Source organism: Pleurodeles waltl, chromosome 2_2 (assembly GCF_031143425.1).
Source record: "Pleurodeles waltl isolate 20211129_DDA chromosome 2_2, aPleWal1.hap1.20221129, whole genome shotgun sequence".
NCBI classification, from domain to species: domain Eukaryota; kingdom Metazoa; phylum Chordata; class Amphibia; order Caudata; family Salamandridae; genus Pleurodeles; species Pleurodeles waltl.
In genome coordinates this window covers 783,182,156-783,201,851 of record NC_090439.1, presented here as the reverse complement: position 1 = coordinate 783,201,851, position 19,696 = coordinate 783,182,156, and the positions used below count along the sequence as shown (strand labels likewise).

The 19,696-nt window shown below is 45.2% G+C and overlaps 1 protein-coding gene across 3 annotated transcripts in view; it reads left to right on the top strand.

The window, feature by feature from the left end:
* The window catches only part of TPD52 (tumor protein D52), a 319,482-nt gene that overhangs the window by 263,416 nt on the left and 36,370 nt on the right, over positions 1-19,696 (top strand). For all 3 annotated transcript variants that reach the window (XM_069220402.1, XM_069220401.1, XM_069220403.1), the window contains one exon: positions 2,936-3,037. In XM_069220402.1, coding sequence (XP_069076503.1) covers positions 2,936-3,037 — 102 coding nt within the window. The remainder of the gene's footprint in view (positions 1-2,935; positions 3,038-19,696) is intronic.

Genomic DNA, 19,696 nt, shown 5'->3' with positions numbered 1-19,696 from the left:
TGTCACAGGCACGTAACCCTTGACTTAAGGTCATAACATTGATCTGGACAGCTAAGGTTGACCAGTTCTTAATGGGGGAAGGTCAACATCCGGGACTAGCCAAACTTCATCATGCTGTCAAGGGTCAGAAGCGCATACTGGCAGCTAAGATCCCTCCCCCCCACCTCCTGTCCCCCAAAAAAACACAATTTACCTAGCTGTACCTGGAAGTGTAGCAAGATAGCTATCCAGACACCTGATAACAATGGATTCCTTGTTTTTCCTGATGGGTCTACTATATACATTGTAGATGTAGTAAGGAATATCAGAGTGGACAGACCAACTAATGCAAAGACTGTCCTGTGAATCGACCACTACTTTCCTCACCGTACCCTGCAGTGTGCTCCTGACACAAATGGGAAGATCCCCCCCCCCACACTAATCCGGGACATCTATTTTACCTGTCAACCCTACTACATTCCAGGAGATCAGTTTGATTTGCTTTGCCGAGGTTATACTATCGCTGTCTCCAGTCCCCCTTGTCATGGGCCCACTGGGACAGTTTGGGACTCCTACCGACTGCTGATCAGCTGTTAATCCAGGCTTAATTACACCCCCCTAGGGTAACACCAGAAGGAGAATTACATGCAGAATTTCCAAATATTGGGGTCACGTCTCCAGACCGAAGGGAGGAGAGGGCAGCATTATTTTTGAGTCAATCTACCTCAGCAAGCGAATCAAAGTGGTTATAAGTGGAGATTAATGTACTAACCCCGGGTATCCTCTCCTGGGGTAAGCAAAAGTTGAAGCCATACCACTGTTATGCCACTATCTGGTCAGAGGTTGATGCTCCATAGAAACCGGCCTATATAAGTAACCCAGGGGGTAAAGGCTGTATTAAACTCCTAGTTGTATTAAATTAGCCAAGGGTCTAAATAAAATCTTATGGGCCAGGACAGGGGATCTAAAGTTTACAATAACGCAATCACCCTCCCGATCCACCCTCCCAGGTCCAATCCATGCAAACCTTCTAACAAAGAGAATGTTATTTGCCTCTGCCAGGGGGAATTCCCTATGCCGTGTGAGCCAATTCAGAGTTTTATTAAATAAGTCCTCATGGTTCTCTACTTGTCCTGGGTGTAACCAGAGAACTTTTGATAAAATTACAACATAGGGGCAGGAAGCAGGTGGGAGGTTGACTACTGGTAGATCCAGTTTCTTATTGTTATCTGTGGCTCTAGGATAAGTGGAGTTACTCACCACCCTTCTTAAGTGGCCTAAGCTACTGCCAGTCAGATTGCCTGCTTGCCATTCTGAAGTTGGAGCTGTCTGAACAGTAGCCGTGGGTCACACCCCTGGTAATCAGAGCATTCTCTTGGTCTAGGTTGAGATTGTGGTGGACAGACTGTTGGGCCAGAGCTACTTTCAGGATAAACTCCCCTTAACAAATTCTCACTACTGTGTAAGGACCCAGTACCGGAGGGCTCCGCCTCCATGGCGGTACCCTTTGCGCACCCTAATGAAGTTAACTCCTTCTCGATAGCTGCCAAGGGCACTCTAAGGGAAGAGAATTCATCCCTGATAAGACCACACATTTTCTGCACCCAGGTCCCCAAGAGCTTCTCAGCCCAACTAGACTTGGTGGTAAAAACCTCACTTATAACATAATTTTGGATAGCATCAGATGGAGCCTGGGCTACATTCACAATATCACAATGGTAAACACTGGGGACTGGGTTATTGGAGTCGGCTAGCTGACTAGGAGTTGTCGCAATCCCCGTAACTTTAGGTTTTCCCTTAGGTGCTATTCTCTTCTTGGGGCTATTGATACTTTTAAGGACACCATTACTACTACCATGGAGGTCAGGAGTACTGTCTATACTGAGGCTATATCAAGTTCCTGGTTCTGGAAAGCCGAATCCCCTACATGCAGAGACAAGCGACTTTCGGTTAATTCTGTTTCCGTGCTGATAACACCAAGTGCCCTGTGCAACATCCTATCAGTGGACGTGCTTTTTGCAGATGGTACGACTGCAGCAACAACATTGGTAGCTTTCCTGTCGCCCATTCTAGATTAAAATTTGTGCTACAAATACAGTGTAAACAACCATTACAAATGTCAGAATAAGTCTAAAAAAAAAAAAGGGGGGGGGCCTGTATCCAAAACGAAATGTCAAATAGTAGATTCAATGGGATATAACATAGAGATGTGGAAGCCCCTAGGCTCTGACTGTTAAATATGGTGCTGATGCGTGGAGACAGAAAAAGTGATGCAAGCCAGTACAGCTTGCCTCAAAAAGTTTGTAAAATTGTAGACATCCTGAAGAGAGTTTCATAATGTAAGAAGACATTCTTTGTCAAGGCAAAAATAGGACAGGATGAGGGTCTAGCTGTTCATGGAGTATAAATTAACAGACAACGTTATGAAGTGCAGAAAATTCGAGTCAGTCTGGTAAATATTGTAAGATGAATGGAGTGAATGTCATTGCATACCAAGTCATTGAGCCATTGTACTGTTGGCTATCTTGGGATCAGTGGTTGCAAAAATGATGCATCACATCAGCCACATATTTGATATTTATGGGTTTATATAAGCATGTTGTTTAAAAATATATTGCTGTACCAACAAAAATGCACTCTAAGTGTTAAGCTATCGTCAGAAGACATAGGGCCTGATTACAACTTTGGAGGAAGGTGTCAATCTGTCCCAAATGTGACGAATATACCACCAGCCGTATTACGAGTCCATTATATCCTATGGAACTCGTAATACGGCTGGTGGTATATCTGTCACATTTGGGACGGATTAAAACCTCCTCCAAAGTTGTAATCAGGCCCTTAGTTATGGTTGTAGATGTCCATTGTGCACATAAACATACAAAATGGCTTCTTTTCTACTGTACTGTAGGTTATTCGAATATCCTGTCTCAAAAGTAATTCATATTCTTTTCTTTAGGTACAAGAAGACAACAGAAACTCTGAGCCAGGCTGGTCAGAAAGCCTCAGCAGCATTCTCATCAGTTGGATCTGCCATTACCAAAAAGCTGGAAGATGTGAAGTGAGTTTCACTTGCTAGTTGTATAGAGTAATGTGTATGTTATTTGTTTCATGGTAGGGTGTGGAAAGAAGTATATGGTTACATGCTTTCCCGCCAGTATCCTTGCTGGTGCCTGAATGAGATCTTAGGCACACATAGATTGGATGCTCACTATAAATTGGAACTGGACGGTTAGGCACAATACTTGTTTTGGACATAACCTAGCCCACAGCTGCTTCTGTTGTGAAACACTTAAAAAGGCCGGGCCTCTGACATGCTGATTCTCCATCATTTGATCTTTCATAGATTCACTTACCTGAATTATTCTCTGTCATCAGGCTGGGAATCCCTTTTAATTTTCAATATCAATGAACAGTCTTATTGCTCATTGTTAAAGGAGTATTTCCTTCCTCCAGGCAAGTTTGGGTGCTTCATTAGAGAGTTCCCACTCAGGAAGCCGTACACATTTCCTTTTGTACGCCACCTGTACGGAAGAGCTTGAAAGAGCACTGCAGTCTTATCCACTGACATTGAGGGGGGGAGTCCTTTTTTTACTCCCCTGAAGAAACCGGCCCAGCCCCCTTTATCTAGCCTTGAAGAGCTTTTTAGGGGGAATTCCTGCAGATGTCACAGTGAGATGCCTTGTGGGTAACATGCAATATAGCTACTGTTCCTGAAAGTTGTCGGCTAAGACCATTCACTGTGCACCTTGACAGTTTAAAAAAAAGGTTTCTCTTTGTCTATCATTATCAGTTATACTTTTCTGTTGTGCCGGAAAAAAGTCAAATAACTTCTGAATCTGAGTTGGCAGAATTCTAGGGGAGCTGAAGAAAAAGTAAAATCTAGACAAATGTAGCCAGTCTGTCGAGATTGAGCAGAGCTAGAGCATATGATAGAAATGTGAGCGTTGGTGACATCTATGGGGCGCAGAGTGCTCAGCAAATTCACCTGATTGACCAAAGTCTCGCTCATTTTAGGTCAATGTGCTACTAAGATACCGGTAGTTTGGGCATGTGGCCATTTCAACACAGTTAAATCCTATTTAGAACTAGCAGGGATTCCTGGGGTGATAATGCGTAGTACTCAAGCATGTGCTTCTATGAAAGATACCAACTCTGGAGAACTGGAGTTACATGTAACTAGTTTTGGATTATAATTTTGCAATAGAGCATGATGTGTGACTTTTCTAGGTGCATTCTACTGGTACAGCGTTGGGACTGAACCCATCAACTATTGTAGCCGTTCCAATCGCATTGCATGGGCACAGGGAATCCACGCAATCCTCTCACTCAAACTCCCCCGCTCCTCTGACCACTCCCAGGTTACATGTTTTTAGAAGTATGCTACAGTGCATTAGAACTTTAGTACTGTGGTGCTTCACACAAGACTGAGTTCACAGGCAATATTGCCTTTTAATTGTTTTTTTCTTTTTTTAAAGAAAATGTAGAAACATGCAAAGGAAGACATCCGGATTACTTTGGAGGTTACATTTTATATCTTCATTTCTAGCTGACGTTTCTTTTTAGCCTTTTGTTCTGCAACTTGGAAAGTGTTTGCTTTGAATTGTACCTTACATTCTAAGCATCAACATGGGAATTTAATATAACTTGATTTTTCTGGTTTTACTAGTATTCGAAGATCTGTCATTTATACAGCCATGACTGTTCACACCAACACACAACAGGCATAGCAAACCTCTGTGTCATCTGCCTGCAGTGAGCTCAACCTATCATCCCTTCACCCAAAATGCTTTTGGTGACCTCAGTGTTATCAAAAATCCACAGTGGAGCTTGAGCCACTAACCTCCCTCTCCCACTTCCTTTAAATGCCTTACCTAACATTTATTTAACCTACTTGGCCTATCCACTTTATCCTGACTTACCAACTACACAGCTACAACAGTCATTTGTCACATAATGTTTTAAAATTCCCATCCACATTCCAAAACAAATAGCACATTCCTCTGGGACTTCAGTATGGCAAGGAACTCCACCACAAAGGCCATTAGAGACTCCTTCATGGACACCACTGGCTTACTTAAGCTCACATTACACATCACCATAATCACATCAAGAAAACACTCTTGACTTTTTCATCAAAGCCATCGTATCCGTGATCTTTCTAGATGATTTCTCCATAAGTGAGCCTGCTCAGCACCCGCATTAAGCTCACCACGACTTCCCAAATTCCCTCATGCTGGCTAAGAATAATATCAACCTTGTTACTCTCATCTCATCATGTAAAAACAGAGCACCCCTCTCCACCATGCAGTTCGGTCATAAACCCCTTTAGTCATAAACCTACATAACCACTTGGCAAATGAATTGCTCCAATGCTCCAACACTCGCTTCTATTTAGCGAATGCCCATGTTCATAAAACTGTGGGTCACCAAATGTGGTGTGGACCACTTTACTTCACGTAAGTTCCTTATATCAGAAAAAGATTAGTGAATCCCCCCCTGGTTCAAATGTAAAGGTCCAAGTTTCATAGGCAGTCGTTTCAATCAATAGGCAAAATCATATCAGTGAATCCAATTAATGTTTATTAAAATGTAATATGCTTATTTCTAAGACAACCTACACAATTAAAATTCATTGACACTGCCTGGAAGATTAAGGAAAATACTGACACAATACTTTTTACCGGTCTTTCTGCAGCATGTTCAGGAGAGAAGGAAAGATACGACTTGACCTCGTTGAGTGATACAGCATCAAAAAATGTTATACATTTTGTTAGGTTTACATAGTGATCTGCATCAAAGTATAGGTCAGTAGGGTGAATAGACATTTAAAAAAACAATTGCAATTGATGGGGTATTAGGAATAGCTATCCCACAAACAATGCACTTATTTGTATGCAACAATGTTCAACCTAAATACTATCAACCCTTTATTATCTATTGACTACAATATGTGTATGGTTCTTTTCAGAAATGGAAATACCATCCCCACACACTCACTACAAAATTGATTGTTAAGGTGTGAATTAAGCAGTTGTCTTCCTAAGTGACACTACTTGGGAGTTTCTCAATGTTATCAAAGAAATGTCCCCACTGCGTATCTTACCATTCATGGGTGTCCTAAAGGTTTTGAGGAAGCGTCTTCCATAGCAGTAGAAAAACAAGTTAATCTACATTCATCGAGGATATGTGAAGTTTAAGCTGGTGGTTTATCTGCCATGTATACGTCTCCTGTTTGGAGCACTCGTGGGGTGTTTCTGATGAAGTGAGCCACTGCTTACTTGCAGGTTCTTTGGCTGTATGGTTCAGAAATAGGAACCATCTCAAAATTGTCATCAAGTTCATCATTCAACAGAGCATTACCAAAGCATCTCGAGCTCTTGCATAAGATTTTGGTTACCTTTCTCCACTGTTTCCTCGCTTTTGATGTTTACTAAGCATGATGCCCCTGTTTTATTCTTGGAATGGTAACTGGATACTCTTACAACTCAAATCTTTTTTCACCTCTTCCCAGAAGAAGCCTCTGCCCCACAAAGTCCACCCTAGTCTCTTGAGAAGGTTGTCGCTAACCAGCTTACTTTTTAACTTGAGTCTCTTTGTGTTGTGAGTTACTTTCAATCAGGCTTTCATTGTACAAGGGAACACAGGGGCAGTTAACTACCCCAGTAGCATTTGGGAGGAGCATATTGTTCCCATGGGTCAAGGTCACCTTTGCGCTGTAAGGCAAACAGAGTTGACCATTTATTGCTAGTTAACTGGCTGGAGGTTCAGGCTTATAAGGATGGTACTACCTTTAAGTTTGTGTTCTTTCCTTCTGGGGAACTGGACATGCCAGCTTAAGATGGGAAACTTCCTCTCCAAACCTGTCTAAACCTCATGTGGTGTACCACAAGGATCACACGTTTCCTCCTGGCTAACATGTTTGTGGTCTGATTGACTCAGATTATTAAATCATGCAACATCGGCTTCCATATGTATGCTGATCCTAGTTTAATTTCTCTTTTGAGGCAGGTGAATCGACCCTGGTATGTCTTCCACAACCTGATGAGTAATTAGTTACATTTAAGCACTTTTTGTCATTGTTTGTGATGTGCCCTACCATGCTGGATAGGTAACGATCAGCACTTTGCCCAGCCCGTGCATCCCGCTGGAACAAATCGGCATCCTCAATGGGGAGAGTGCTTGTATTTCCCGCTAACTGGGACTCTAGATAGTCTGTTGTGGATGATAATTTGGCTTACTTAAGCCTTCTTGACTCTTCACGCAGATGTGGATGAGCAGTCAAGGCTGAGCGCAATGGAGGGTGTGAGGTAAGTTTGAGGTAGGGTATGATATTTATCACTGTTGCAGTGAACATGACACTGTTCAAACAGTTGACAATACGCAACTTTAATAATAGCAAAAAATATATAGGAAAGCCAAATAGTAAAAAGTACACCTAATGAAACTGTTGTGCAACATAATGCAGTGGGAAAACAAGGGCCCCTAGCAATAAAAGCTGTACACTGTTAGTGATCCCTAAATGATAAAGAAGACACCCCAACTACCCTGAAGGTGAAAACACAATGCATATCAATGCATTTAACGAGAGCCTTCAAAATAGTTCCTGCTTGTGTTCACAAACGTATATGGTTTGCAGTACTTAACTATTCTCCATCACAACACTGTAAAATAGAGAACGACAGGCATCCCAAGAATCCAAAGTTAAGTCATATCAGGCTTGCAGACCTTCATTTGCCACCCGTGGAAACTGATAACAAATTGAGTAATGAAAACACAGGGGCGATTGAGAATGCAGAGACTGAGTAACCTGCAAAGCAAATGGACATTGTCTCTAAGTTCTGGTAAGTGAGTAACTGTATCCTGTAAAATAAGGTTATCTCCGAGATGGATGCTTAAAATCCTTAAAATGGGAATACTTGATAACCAGTGGGCCCTAAAGACTTTGGGTCCGCTACTTCTCGCTCAGAACGGACTTTATGGTTAATGAATGGGAAAAGCCTGCTCTGTGACCCACAGCAACTGAGACCAGACTACAGGCCATTACAGTCTCTCTCATGAATCGCTTAGCGCAATAGCTGAGTACTAGATCTTGACAGAAGCAGCAGAGTTTCTGAAGGAAAAAAAGATTACACATTTGGTGCAGGAAGGGAATATGTTCAGCCGGCAGTCACTAATTATCCTACCTGCAATTATAGATGTGGTTTCTTCAGACAGACCTATTCAGTTCTGATGATGTTTAGAAAAGGCTTCAATGTGTTTAATTAAAGTTTCTGGACTCCTTAAAAAGGGCTGCAACGTGGGCAGGGTCTGTAGTGGTGCAAGTGAGCTGAACCTTACAAGGGTAGGTATTCAGACTTCTGCAAAACGAGAAAGAAATGGGTAGCACGTAAATCCACTTCTGAAAGAAACGTGCAGTTGGGCCCACTTAGTTCTTGCTCCAATATGACACTATGTAAACTTTACAAAATCTCCAACTCATACTTCCAAGTCCTGGCCATTGAATAGCAGCCCACTGGCAATTAAGGTTAGTGTATTTGCCAACAGTTCAAAATATATCCACCCAAATTGGATCTGTCATGGTATGATTTGTTGTGCATACCACAGTCTCATTTAGTGTGGTACATCCCCATGGTGGCAGCTCTGGCAGGAGCATCGTTTCCAGACTGCAAAGCTTTCAATTAACAGAACATAAAGTAGTGGGGGGTCGGGCTGGTCTTTTCCTTTGGAAACCACATCCATTCCATATCTTGCAATCAAAGTGTTTCTAAAAATATAACTTCTTGCGATCAGCTAAGGCTAATTTTAATGATGGGTACAACATGAGTAATTGCAGTGCGTTTAATATGTACATTATGACATTTGTGATTAATACTGTAAATATTACCTGCACATTGTTGGAAAATATTTCTCTCACACAAAGAAAAAGAACACGAAGGATCCCCTTTTAGCTCAAATCTACTGGGCTTAATTTACATAGGGAGACCAGTAGGTGTCCTTCCATACCCCGGAAATGTTGAAATGCAGTCAGGGCCTTTTCTGAGTGACTTGACTGGGACTACTCCCGGAAACCACGTGGTGGCGAGACCAGTATTCTTTCTCCCAATCTCACACCAAATCAAATAGTGCAGCAGTGAGTAACAAATTTCCAATTTGAGGGATCCTTCAAGGAGCAGGATCTCCACAATCTATTATCGGAAAAGAAGCGAATAGGAACTTCAGGGGATAAAAGAGTAAACAGCTATGTCCGTACTGGGACTCAAAAGCAGCCGTGGCAAAAATGTTCAAACCAGCCCATCTTCCTTCATTGCTCCCCCCCCTCCTTCCATCAATCAATTCTTTATTTCTCTCTTCTCTCGAATCACCCCCTCTGAACTAACTCTCTCTCTCTCTCTCTCTCGCCCTCTCTCCTGAAGGACCTGTTGTGCCTGCTGCAATTAACTTTGGGGAGCAGAAGAAGGATTTGCCAGAAAGTGGCCCTAGATCAAAAATTGCCCTCCAGTTGATTCAGACCAACTCCAATCACTCCTCTTTCCCTACCCCCTTTAGCCCACCAAATGGCCAATGGGATAAATGGGTAGCCAGGCGGGATGCACAATATATGCAGGGATTACATCCTTAAAGCTGCCATTTTAGTTTAAGTTTGCACAGGGCAGCGTTGGCTGAGGGGGTTATTTTTCAAGGCTTCCGTGAGATGTTGACATAGTAATCCAATGGCCTGTTTATTAACACCTTCAAGTTGTTTTTGGTGTTTTATGTACATAACTGCAGATAAGTCACATATTTTACTGAAGTTGTGGTTTCTGCACCTCCACAGTTACCGTGGCGCTGCAGCTACAGCTCAAAGAATAGAGGACATGAACTGATATCTGCTGTGCACATATTTTTCAAGGACAGACATGCGAAGTCCATTTCCCAGTACTTGTTAAATTCTGTTTTTTCTGACTTATGCATGAGAAATGCATTTGTACGGTTTTGGTATGTTTAAAAACAGACTTTTTTTATTTGTGTGATTTTGAAGGCATGCTTAATTTTTTTGTGGATCTGATCATGATATGCTTTTCTGTCACGGATGAGAGATGAGGTATTTGATAATTTCTAATATTGTATAACCCGTTCATTCTTTGACTTCCTCTTACTAACTATTTACTGTCTTTCCTTTAATGCTGCCATATAGTATACGTTGCTTACAACATTCAGTTAGTATGCCTGCTATGAGGTAATGTATAATAGCTGTTTCTAATAAATGATTTGCAGTTCACTTGTCAGGATGAATGGAATACAGTTGTTCCAGTGTTTAACAAAAAAGTCATCTATGGTGGTAACATCATGGATTCAATGACCCCTTTACTTTTTCAGCTTTTTGTAACTTTCTGTTACTCTTCTATTCATTCATTATTGGGTTAAGAAACACAGTTTGTGATTTGAGCCCACCTCACCCTGCTTTGGTTCTTTTATGGAGGAGGCTAGACATACACAAAACAATGCGCGCATCTTGGATGATGGGGCACCAGGGGTCATCGCCCGCAGATGAGTGGCAGTGGGATTTGACCCCACCTCTCTGCACGTTCAGCACTGGTTGTTTTGTGGAGGATGGTAGAGATGCAGAAAACCACTTTGCGGCTTGGATGATTGGGCACCAGGCGTCACTGTACTGTAAAACCACATGTGATATGGCACAGTGAGTAAGTGAAGAGTGGCCAGCAGCTATTGTGAAGCTGGGTGGATGGAGACGAGCAATGGATGCTCTTATCTACAGGACCAATTGGGGGCTAGGATTCACCTTCATTTGCCCTGAAAAGCCCTTCTCTGCATTGTGCATGCAGTTTTATGGTCTCCACCATCATGAAAGTGGCTGCTGATCGTACTCTTAATTACAACATTGCAACCACATTCCTCACTTATGCTACTTTGTCCTTTATGGATCTGAGATAGTGGGCATATATTTAAAAAGGAAAACATATATGGATTGTCATTCTAAAACTATCAGGAGTTCCGCAGAGTATCCTTCCATTTTGTCTTTTCTAATCTTACCAATACCTTCACAAGTTAAGTGCCCCCTCTAACATCTGTTGCCTGCAGGGTGCTAGTTTAAAACTAAGCATGACCAACTAAGTCTTTTATTCTTTCAAGATTGGTAAATGGAAATCAATTGCTCATTGTAATAACACTACCTATTACATAGTAGTCTTTAATTGGTAAAATTGCTAATGTTTTGCGACAAAAACTGGTTATTATTAAATGCGAGTCAGTTTTGTCCGCCCTGTTCGAAAAGGAGCAGCCCATCTAGAATATATACATGGCCGAATACACATTAACTTTGTTGGGCCTCACTTAAAGGTGCTGCTGGTAGTCCCTACTGTGCAGCAAGCTTGACATCTATATGTGAGCTATCCCTTCCCTCCCCAACAGTGGAGACTCGCAAAAAGATGTTGAGCACGAACAGAAGAGCAATTGTGCTGGAACTGCTAGACCAGTGGTTGACCTGTGGTCCTGGGACCGCTGGGGGTCCGCAGAGCCTCCTCAAGGTGTCCGCGACTGCTTAGAAAAATTATATATTTATAGATTAATAAAGTGTACATAAATAAAGTGACTAAAGGTGCAATTGAAAATCTTAAAACATACTGTAAATGTCGAGGAATTTGAACTGGAGGCTAAAAATTAAATGAATATACTTCGATTTGGTTTGTGAGTGCAGTGCAGGTGCTTCAAACATAATATAGTATGCACGATGTGTGGCTTCATTTGAATTTGGAAAAGCTCCAACTTTCCTATTTAAATTATTTTTTAAATATATTTGTTTATATATCTTTGTAAATTAAATAAAATGTGTTATCATTTGTGTATGGGTTTGATGAATGCTTGTTTCTGTATTTTTTGTGTATTGTTGTGCCTTTCATATTATCAACAATGTTTCGGCTGGGGTCCTCGGCTTCCAGTAATGACTAAGTGGGGGGGGGGGGGGGTCTCCAGATTCAAATAATGATTCAGTGGGGATCTACAGAAGTCAAAAGGTTGGGAACCACTGTGCTACACCAGGTCCCTTCTGAACAGATAGAGGAGGCACTCAAAGATAACTCGCAGGTACATATATTTTATGGTATAGCTCTTTCCATCTTCTCGGCAGATATATATTTGGACTTTTTGTTCAGCTTTTTAATAGTCCCAGGTCACCTTGATAAGAAAGGCTCCAAGCGATTAAAACAAGGTCCATAGAATTTGCATGCAAGACCCTCCTTTATCACAGTTTAGATTTGTCATAATATTTGAGTAATCGTTTAGTATTATTTTTTGCCTGTGCAAGGGTGTTTTGATTTAAATAACCAATTTTTTATGTAATTGCGTTTTTACGTTTTTACCTTTTTGTTATCAGGCTTTTCCGTGCCACAGCCTTTGAATCATAAATTGTGTGTAAGAATTTTCTTTGCCAAAGTAGGCCTCTGTGCTTTATAACGTTACCTTGTTTTTTTACCTCAACTGATATCTTCATCGCTCATTCTTCATTTCCCTTGCCATGCCTTAAATTTCCCGTATTTGTAATCCAAGTGTCATAGTACACAAAGGCCTAAAAAACCTTCTTGACCTATAAAGGCTGATATATAATTAATTGTCATGGTTCTTTAGTGGTGGCACCTAAATATATCATCAGTATAAAGGTACACATGATTTTTATTGGAATTTCTGAATCTGAAATTAGTTTGCCGAGATTTTGCTGCTCAATTATACATTTATTAGTACTTCATAATTATTACTACAATTCAATAAGCCAGCAAGACCAATAAACATGTCCCTTGTCTATGAACAGCAATAAATATGCTTATCTAATATTCCTGCCTGGGAACACTTTGTCTGGCACGTGCTAGTGCCGGAGGTTAACAAAGTAATTTGCCGACAAGATAGAGCATTAACTACTGGCTGCAAACCCAGTGGGCGTTACCTCGTGTTTCTCTGAATGACAGATGACCTTTGCTTTGATGCAGCTGAGAGTTTCTCACAGGAAACAAATGGGAGTTTACTGCGTGACTCTGGCTCCTTAAAAATGAACCTCTCAAGATTTAGATATGTCACTTCATGACAAAGGGTGGTGTAGGCCAGTTTAGGTAAGTGCTTAGAGTAGTGACTGAGTGGCTACAAAGTAATATTAATGGAATTAAAGGTTTGCTTAATAAAATGAAAAACTGAACACATACTCATTTTGGGAGCAGCTCTGTGTCAAGAATTCCTGACTACCTGAACCAGAATTCAGAAAATAACTGTCCTTTCCTCCGCTTGACTTGTTTGTCGTACCTGGGGAAACAAGCTTCCAGACCTTCCAGTGTCCCCAGGATAAAGTCCCGCCGTTGGTCTGTCTGCGTTGAAGTGTCACGTACCAACAATCCATGTTCGGTAGCTGTAGATTTTAGGGAAAACAGCGATTCCAGAAACCTGCAAAACAACACTCCTGGAAGCTAAGAGCTTGACTGATCTAATCAAGCCACCTGGCTGTGTACACGATTTGCCAGAGGGACCAACCCATTGGGTTTACTCAAGTGTTCTGTCTGAATAGCAAACTTTTTTTTTTTTTTTATATTTATTTATTCATTTTGTAATAAACAATGAACATACAACAGGCGTCAGCAAAGAAAGTCCCACAGAACATAAGTACATAGATGTCATATATTAGTCCTATCCTAATGCACGGGCTCGAGCCAAACAGCAACAGCACCAGCAGGAAACGTGGCCAGTGTATAGCACGGGGATATCCCCATCCCATTAGAAGAGCTCGAACCACTGCGGTGTATACATTCCAAAACATGAATCCAGCGACGTGCGTCTAAAATCAAACATCTTAGGGACTAGAAGCAGTACAGAGTCAACAAAGTCAAAGAGAGATAGATAAGGCATACATAGAAGGGACACAGAGCGTCCCCCATCCAACCAGTTACATACCGCAGACACACCACAGGAGGAGAGCAATGGAGGTAAGAGTATACAGCCCGTGGCCATCCATACAATTCAAATGCAGCTGCACTATAAGGACTCCAGAAAGGAGCGCAGCGGAGCCCAGATATCCCTGGGCCGAGACCCCTCAGGAGCTAACTCCCAAAAAATCATCAATTGTTCTTGGCAAAAGGAGGAGTCCCGCAGCCAATCAGATCCGCGAGGGGCCCGACCCCAGCACATTGCAACTCTGCGCTTAGCCAACAGAAGAAGCAGGCCCACCAGTATCCTGTATGCCGTCCGCACCTCATCAACACATCCAAGCAGCGCCATTCTAGGGGCGACGGGCAGCTCCAAGCCAGTCATCTTCCCACTCATCTGTATTACTTCCGTCCAAAAGGCATGGACAACGGCACACTCCCACGCAAGATGGAGAAAGCCAGCATCAGGGGCTCTGCATCGTTCACAGCACACATCAGCTCTCAGGCCCATGGAACACAGGCTGCGTGGAGTGTAATGTATACGGTGTAGAAACTTGAAGTGAATCAGATGCAGCCGGTAATTGGGCGACAAAACTCGCATGTGCACACAGCATTTCCGCCACACCTCCTCAGAAATAGGCTCTCCAACATCCGCCTCCCAGCGAGCCCTGGAAGAGCACACCACGCCACTGTGCTGACCCTGCATACAATTGTACAATTTAGTGATGAGCTTATACAGCGACTGAGCGCAATACAGCACCTCTAAAGCCTGACACACCAAAGGAGTTCCCGGGGGTGGGGGGGCCCGAAAAGCAGGCACGCAAAATGGCACATACACGCAGAACGTACAGCCTCTGCAGCGCAGTAGTACCCTCGTCACGGAGCGCGTCCTCAGGTGATATCAGATGCCCATCAACAAACCAGTCACCCAAGTCAGCTAGATTCACAGTCTGAAGAAATTCGCGTAGACTCACATCACGAAACATCTGATGGAAAGAACTGGCATCGGGGGGCAAACAGCGCACTCGCTCCAGAGCGATTCAATAGGGCCATCCAAGCGCGCAATGTATACGCCACTGTGTCAATCCCGTGTGCCCTGGACCGGGTGGGGTTACCAAGGACACGGGTGAAGCCATCCGGCCACACCGCGTCGCTCTCAGGAGCAAGATGAGGTAAATATCGAATCGGGCGAAGCCAATAATATGCAAAGTGATCCTGAGTGCAATAGTAATATATAGTTCCATGTCAGGGATGGCAAGGCCCCCCAGCTCAAACGGTAACGCCAGCTTCTCCCAGGCAACCCTGGGCTACCTGCCGGCCCAGGCCAGACGAATCAAAGCAGAGCGAAGACGTCGCAAAAAGCTCACCGGAAGAGGAAGATTAACAAACAAGTATAAGAATTTGGGCAAGCCCACCATTTTAGCAATGGCGATACGCCCAATGAGTGAGAGCAGCAGTGAGCGCCAAGCCTCTACTTTATCCTCCAGCCGCGATAGAGCCTTGCCATAATTGGCCCTCCAGAGAGTCTCCACATCACTGCTCAGCCAAACGCCCAAATATCGTACAGGGCCACATGCCCATCCAATTGGATACCGAGAAGCGAAGTTCACTGCACCTGCAGACAAAGGCAACTCCACAGACTTGGACCAATTGATCATGATTCCTGAGAAGGTACCAAAGCGCACAATTCCGTCCAGCAAAATATCTAAATTCTTCCGTGGCTCCAGGACATACAGCGCTATGTCGTCTGTATACATGGAAATTAAGATCGGGTGCTGCCAAAACGGCAGACCTTTATCATGATGGCGTTGTCTCAGCCATGCCGCAAGGGGCTCCATGGCCACAGCAAATAACGGGGATAGAAGGCGTCCCTGACGAGTTCCCCGAGCAACCGGGAAAGGGTCTGAAATGTACCCGTTTAAGCGCAGCCTAGCAGTGGGGGCAGAATACAGTAAACGTATCAAATTCACAAAACGTGCGCTCAGCCCCACCCTGGCAATCAAAGCAAACATGTAATCCCAGGCTAGCGAGTCAAAGGCCTTTTTAGCGTCCAGAAAAACCACCACTGCGTCTTCTTCAGCACCAACGGAACTGGCGACTGCAAAAAACATGCACAAATTATGAGATGTAGATCGACCAGGCACAATCCCCGACTGATCAGAGAGCACCAATTTCGGTAGCAGCGGCTGTAACCGCAGCGATCATTTTGCCAAGATTTTTCAGTGTTAATCATAGACAACGTGCGATACGAGTCGCAGCAATATGGATCCTTACCAGGTTTGAGTATAGTAACAATCAAGGCCTCACGGAGGGAGGCAGGGAGCATCCCTGTTTCCATCGCCTCCTCGTATACCTCCCAACAGACGAGGAGCAAGTATCCCAGCATACTCCTCATAGAACACAGGAGTCAATCCATCCAGCCCGGTGGACCTATCTCCAGGCAAACTACGAATCGCAGCAATTACCTCCTCTACCGAAAAGGGGGCATCAAAATAAGAATGGTGCACGTCGTCGAACCAGAGCAGAGCAGACTCCGAAAAATAGGCCTGAGCTGCAGCAGCATCTAACCCGGAAGGCTCAGCGTACAGATTCGCATAGAAATCGGAAAAAACCTGCATGACACCCTTCGTCCCAGCCACGCGCTCGCCCTCCGCATCATCGATTTCAGTAATGTAGTTACTAGCCCATGGCCTGCGCAGCATATTCGCCAATGTTCGGCCTGCCCGCTCCCCCTCCCCGTACCGCCTGGCCCTAGCAGACCTCTCCCAAAAAACAACTCTTCCGCAGAGAGGCCTCCTCGTACAAGGGCACAGCACTCCACAGAGCCACAAGCGTAGCACCCGACCAGTCTACCACCAAGCGCTGCTCCAAATCCGCAATCCTTCGTTCCAAATCGGCCAGATCCCAGTGTAACGTCTGCAGCACACCATGCTGCTTCGACAGACATACTCCGCGAATGACCACCTTGAAGGTCTCCCATAGAGTACCAGTGGAGCTCACAGACCCACTATTTTCAGAAAAGAAATGAACTATAGCCTTGCACACCTCCTCACTGAAGGCCCCGTCCTGCAGCACCCCAGTCAGCAACCGCCACATAAACGAGCGCTCCAACCCACACGGCACCGCCAGCACCAGGATCAGCGGCGAGTGGTCAAATAAGGTACGAGCCATATGATTCACCGACTGCGTCCAGAGCTTCCACGTCCCTCGTACCCAACCATCGGTCAAGGTGGTATCAACTGCTATGAGCATAATTGACACGTGCCCTTTCTTGCAGCTCCATGCTTCACCCTCCACAGATCCACCAAGGCACCTTCATCCATCACCGACCTCGAGGCCCTTGCCGCCGCAGCATGCTGGACCCTGGCCAAGCTTTCACGGTCCGCCCCGGTCCAAAACCACATTGAAATCTCCACCCTAAATCACAGCACCACCACCCAACGACTCCACTAAGCGCCACACCTCTCGTAAAAACTCAGGGTTGTGCGTGTTTGGGCCATAGGCAGACTCTAGCCAACAGGCTCTATCCATCAGCATACCACTTAACAAGACATATGTGCCATTAGGATCAACTACAACCCTCTGAGTGCGCCACTGCAACCCCTTATGCAGCAGTATCGCCACACCTCGAGCATAGCTCAAGAATACCGAACAATAAGATTCACCTATCCATCCAGCCTTCAGCCTGCCCTGTGCGGAAGCCACTAAATGAGTTCTTGCAGCATGCATATATCAATGTCATGCCGCTTAACATAAGCAGACCTGAGACGCACCTTACATCCATCATTCAAACCACACACATTCCAGGTAAGACAGTGAAGTGTTGTAACGAGTCCTGACTCCATCACTTCATCCCGTCCATCAGATGACGCGATCACTGCGACCCAACATGCCTGCCAGCAGAGAACAAGAAGGAAAAGGAGAGAAAGAAAGTAGAGAAGCAGGAGGAAAACAAAACATTAACAATCCCGGCCCCCACCCACGCAGACCCCCCGACCGGGACCAAGCAGAAGTCCCTCCCCCCGAACAACAAGAACACCAGTCAGAACAGATGCAATGCAATAAGGACTCATCCAGAAGGTGAGAGCCAAGCCACCCATCCCACTGTCCGGAACAGGACTAGGGAAGGAGGGCCGAGGGCTATATATGTAGATGGTGCAGCTGAGCGTCCGAATACGTAGGGCACAGTACACAGACCCCTGGCAGTCACAGTGGGCCCCTTAAGTCAGCAGCCCCAGGCCCAGTCAGTCATTGTCACTCAAGGCAGCGTGCTCAGATCCAGGACCCTGAGGGCCCAAAACCTCCGACCACTTCGGCATTGTTTTAGCAAATGTGGCCGCCAGCTTCGGGTCTGTAAAGAAGAACAGATTACCCCTGTGCTGAACCCTTAATTTGGCGGGGTAAATGAGGGAGAAACTGGCGCCTGTCTGGCTTAGCATGCGTTTACTCGGCAAAAAGGCATGCCGCGCCACCTGCACACCAGGGGTGTAATCCGGAAAGAAGCTAAGTTCATTATTCTTGTAGACCACCGATCCCTGGCCAGCCTGAGGATCATGTCTCTATTGCATTAATTCAACAGGCAAGCAATTATGGGACAAGGAGGAGTGCCAGGCGGGGGATGAGGCCCCAGGGATCTATGAGCTCTTTCCAACATCAATCGAGAGAGTTCACCAGGAAAAAGATCAGAGAGCGTACGCTCCACAAAATCTTCCATTCGGCCCATATCCGTGGACTCCGGCAGACCAATAAAACGGATATTGTTGCGACAAGAGCATGCCTCCAAATCTTCATTTTTATTGCGAATGATGTCCAATACTCGCTCCATTTGAAGTAATTTCTCCCTCTCACCAATACGTTGGTCCTCCAGATCAGATATCCGAGACTCCAGGTGCTCAAATCTGGTGTCATGACCGTCTACACTGGCCCTAATGCGGTCCAGCTGCTCAGTCACATAATCCAACTTTGCATTGATGCCTGCAAGGCTGTTCTTAAGATCTAGAAACATTTCCCCTACTGGGGCGTCCGGGCCCCCCTCCACTGAGGATCCATCTCCAGACTAAGAAGCAGAGGAGCCCCCTCGTTTTTTCCCACCATGAAAGGTGAGCTTTGACTGTTTCTGCTCAGCTTTACCCATATTCGACAGGCACTAGGGGTTCACTAGATCGTCGAGGCCCGGGCAGCTCTCCAAGAGGACACCCCAATTGATCTTCACTCCAAGGGGCCGTGACACAACCCCAGAGAACCGGGCAATGCAGTTCTTTCAAAGTCAGGAGTGGTCACTGACTCGCAGCACAGGTGCACCTGACACACCTGCCAGGTAAGTGCAATCCCCCTCCAGCACCTACAACCAGTGCACACACAAAGACAATGGATGGGGAATACCAGTGCGCAGCCTGTCACCCGCAAGCCAGGGGTCCTACTAATGCCGACCACACTACGCAGTGTCAGATGGTCCACCAAGGTACCAGCCACAAGCCGAGGAATCCAACTGCCGGGGGGGGCACACAATTACAGAAGCTCGATGTGTGCTTCCGGCCGATCCGGCCGGCAATGGCACCCAGGCCAGGGCAAAATGGTGCCCAGCCAACACAGCTGCAAGTCCTGGAGCTGCCGACAAACCCAAAGTGCCCCGCGAGCCACCCCCCTGGCTCCAACTGCTCGAGGAGGTAGAGGCCCGGCAAGTCTCCAGCCGCGCAGCCAGCCCCGGGGCAGCCCAAAGCTCACCGGCACAGGCTGCGCCGCGGCGCCCCAGTCGCTCAAGTGCCAGCCCAGGGGGTCACCGCTCCAGCCAATCCTGTGCAGCCCCCGGGCCAAAGCCA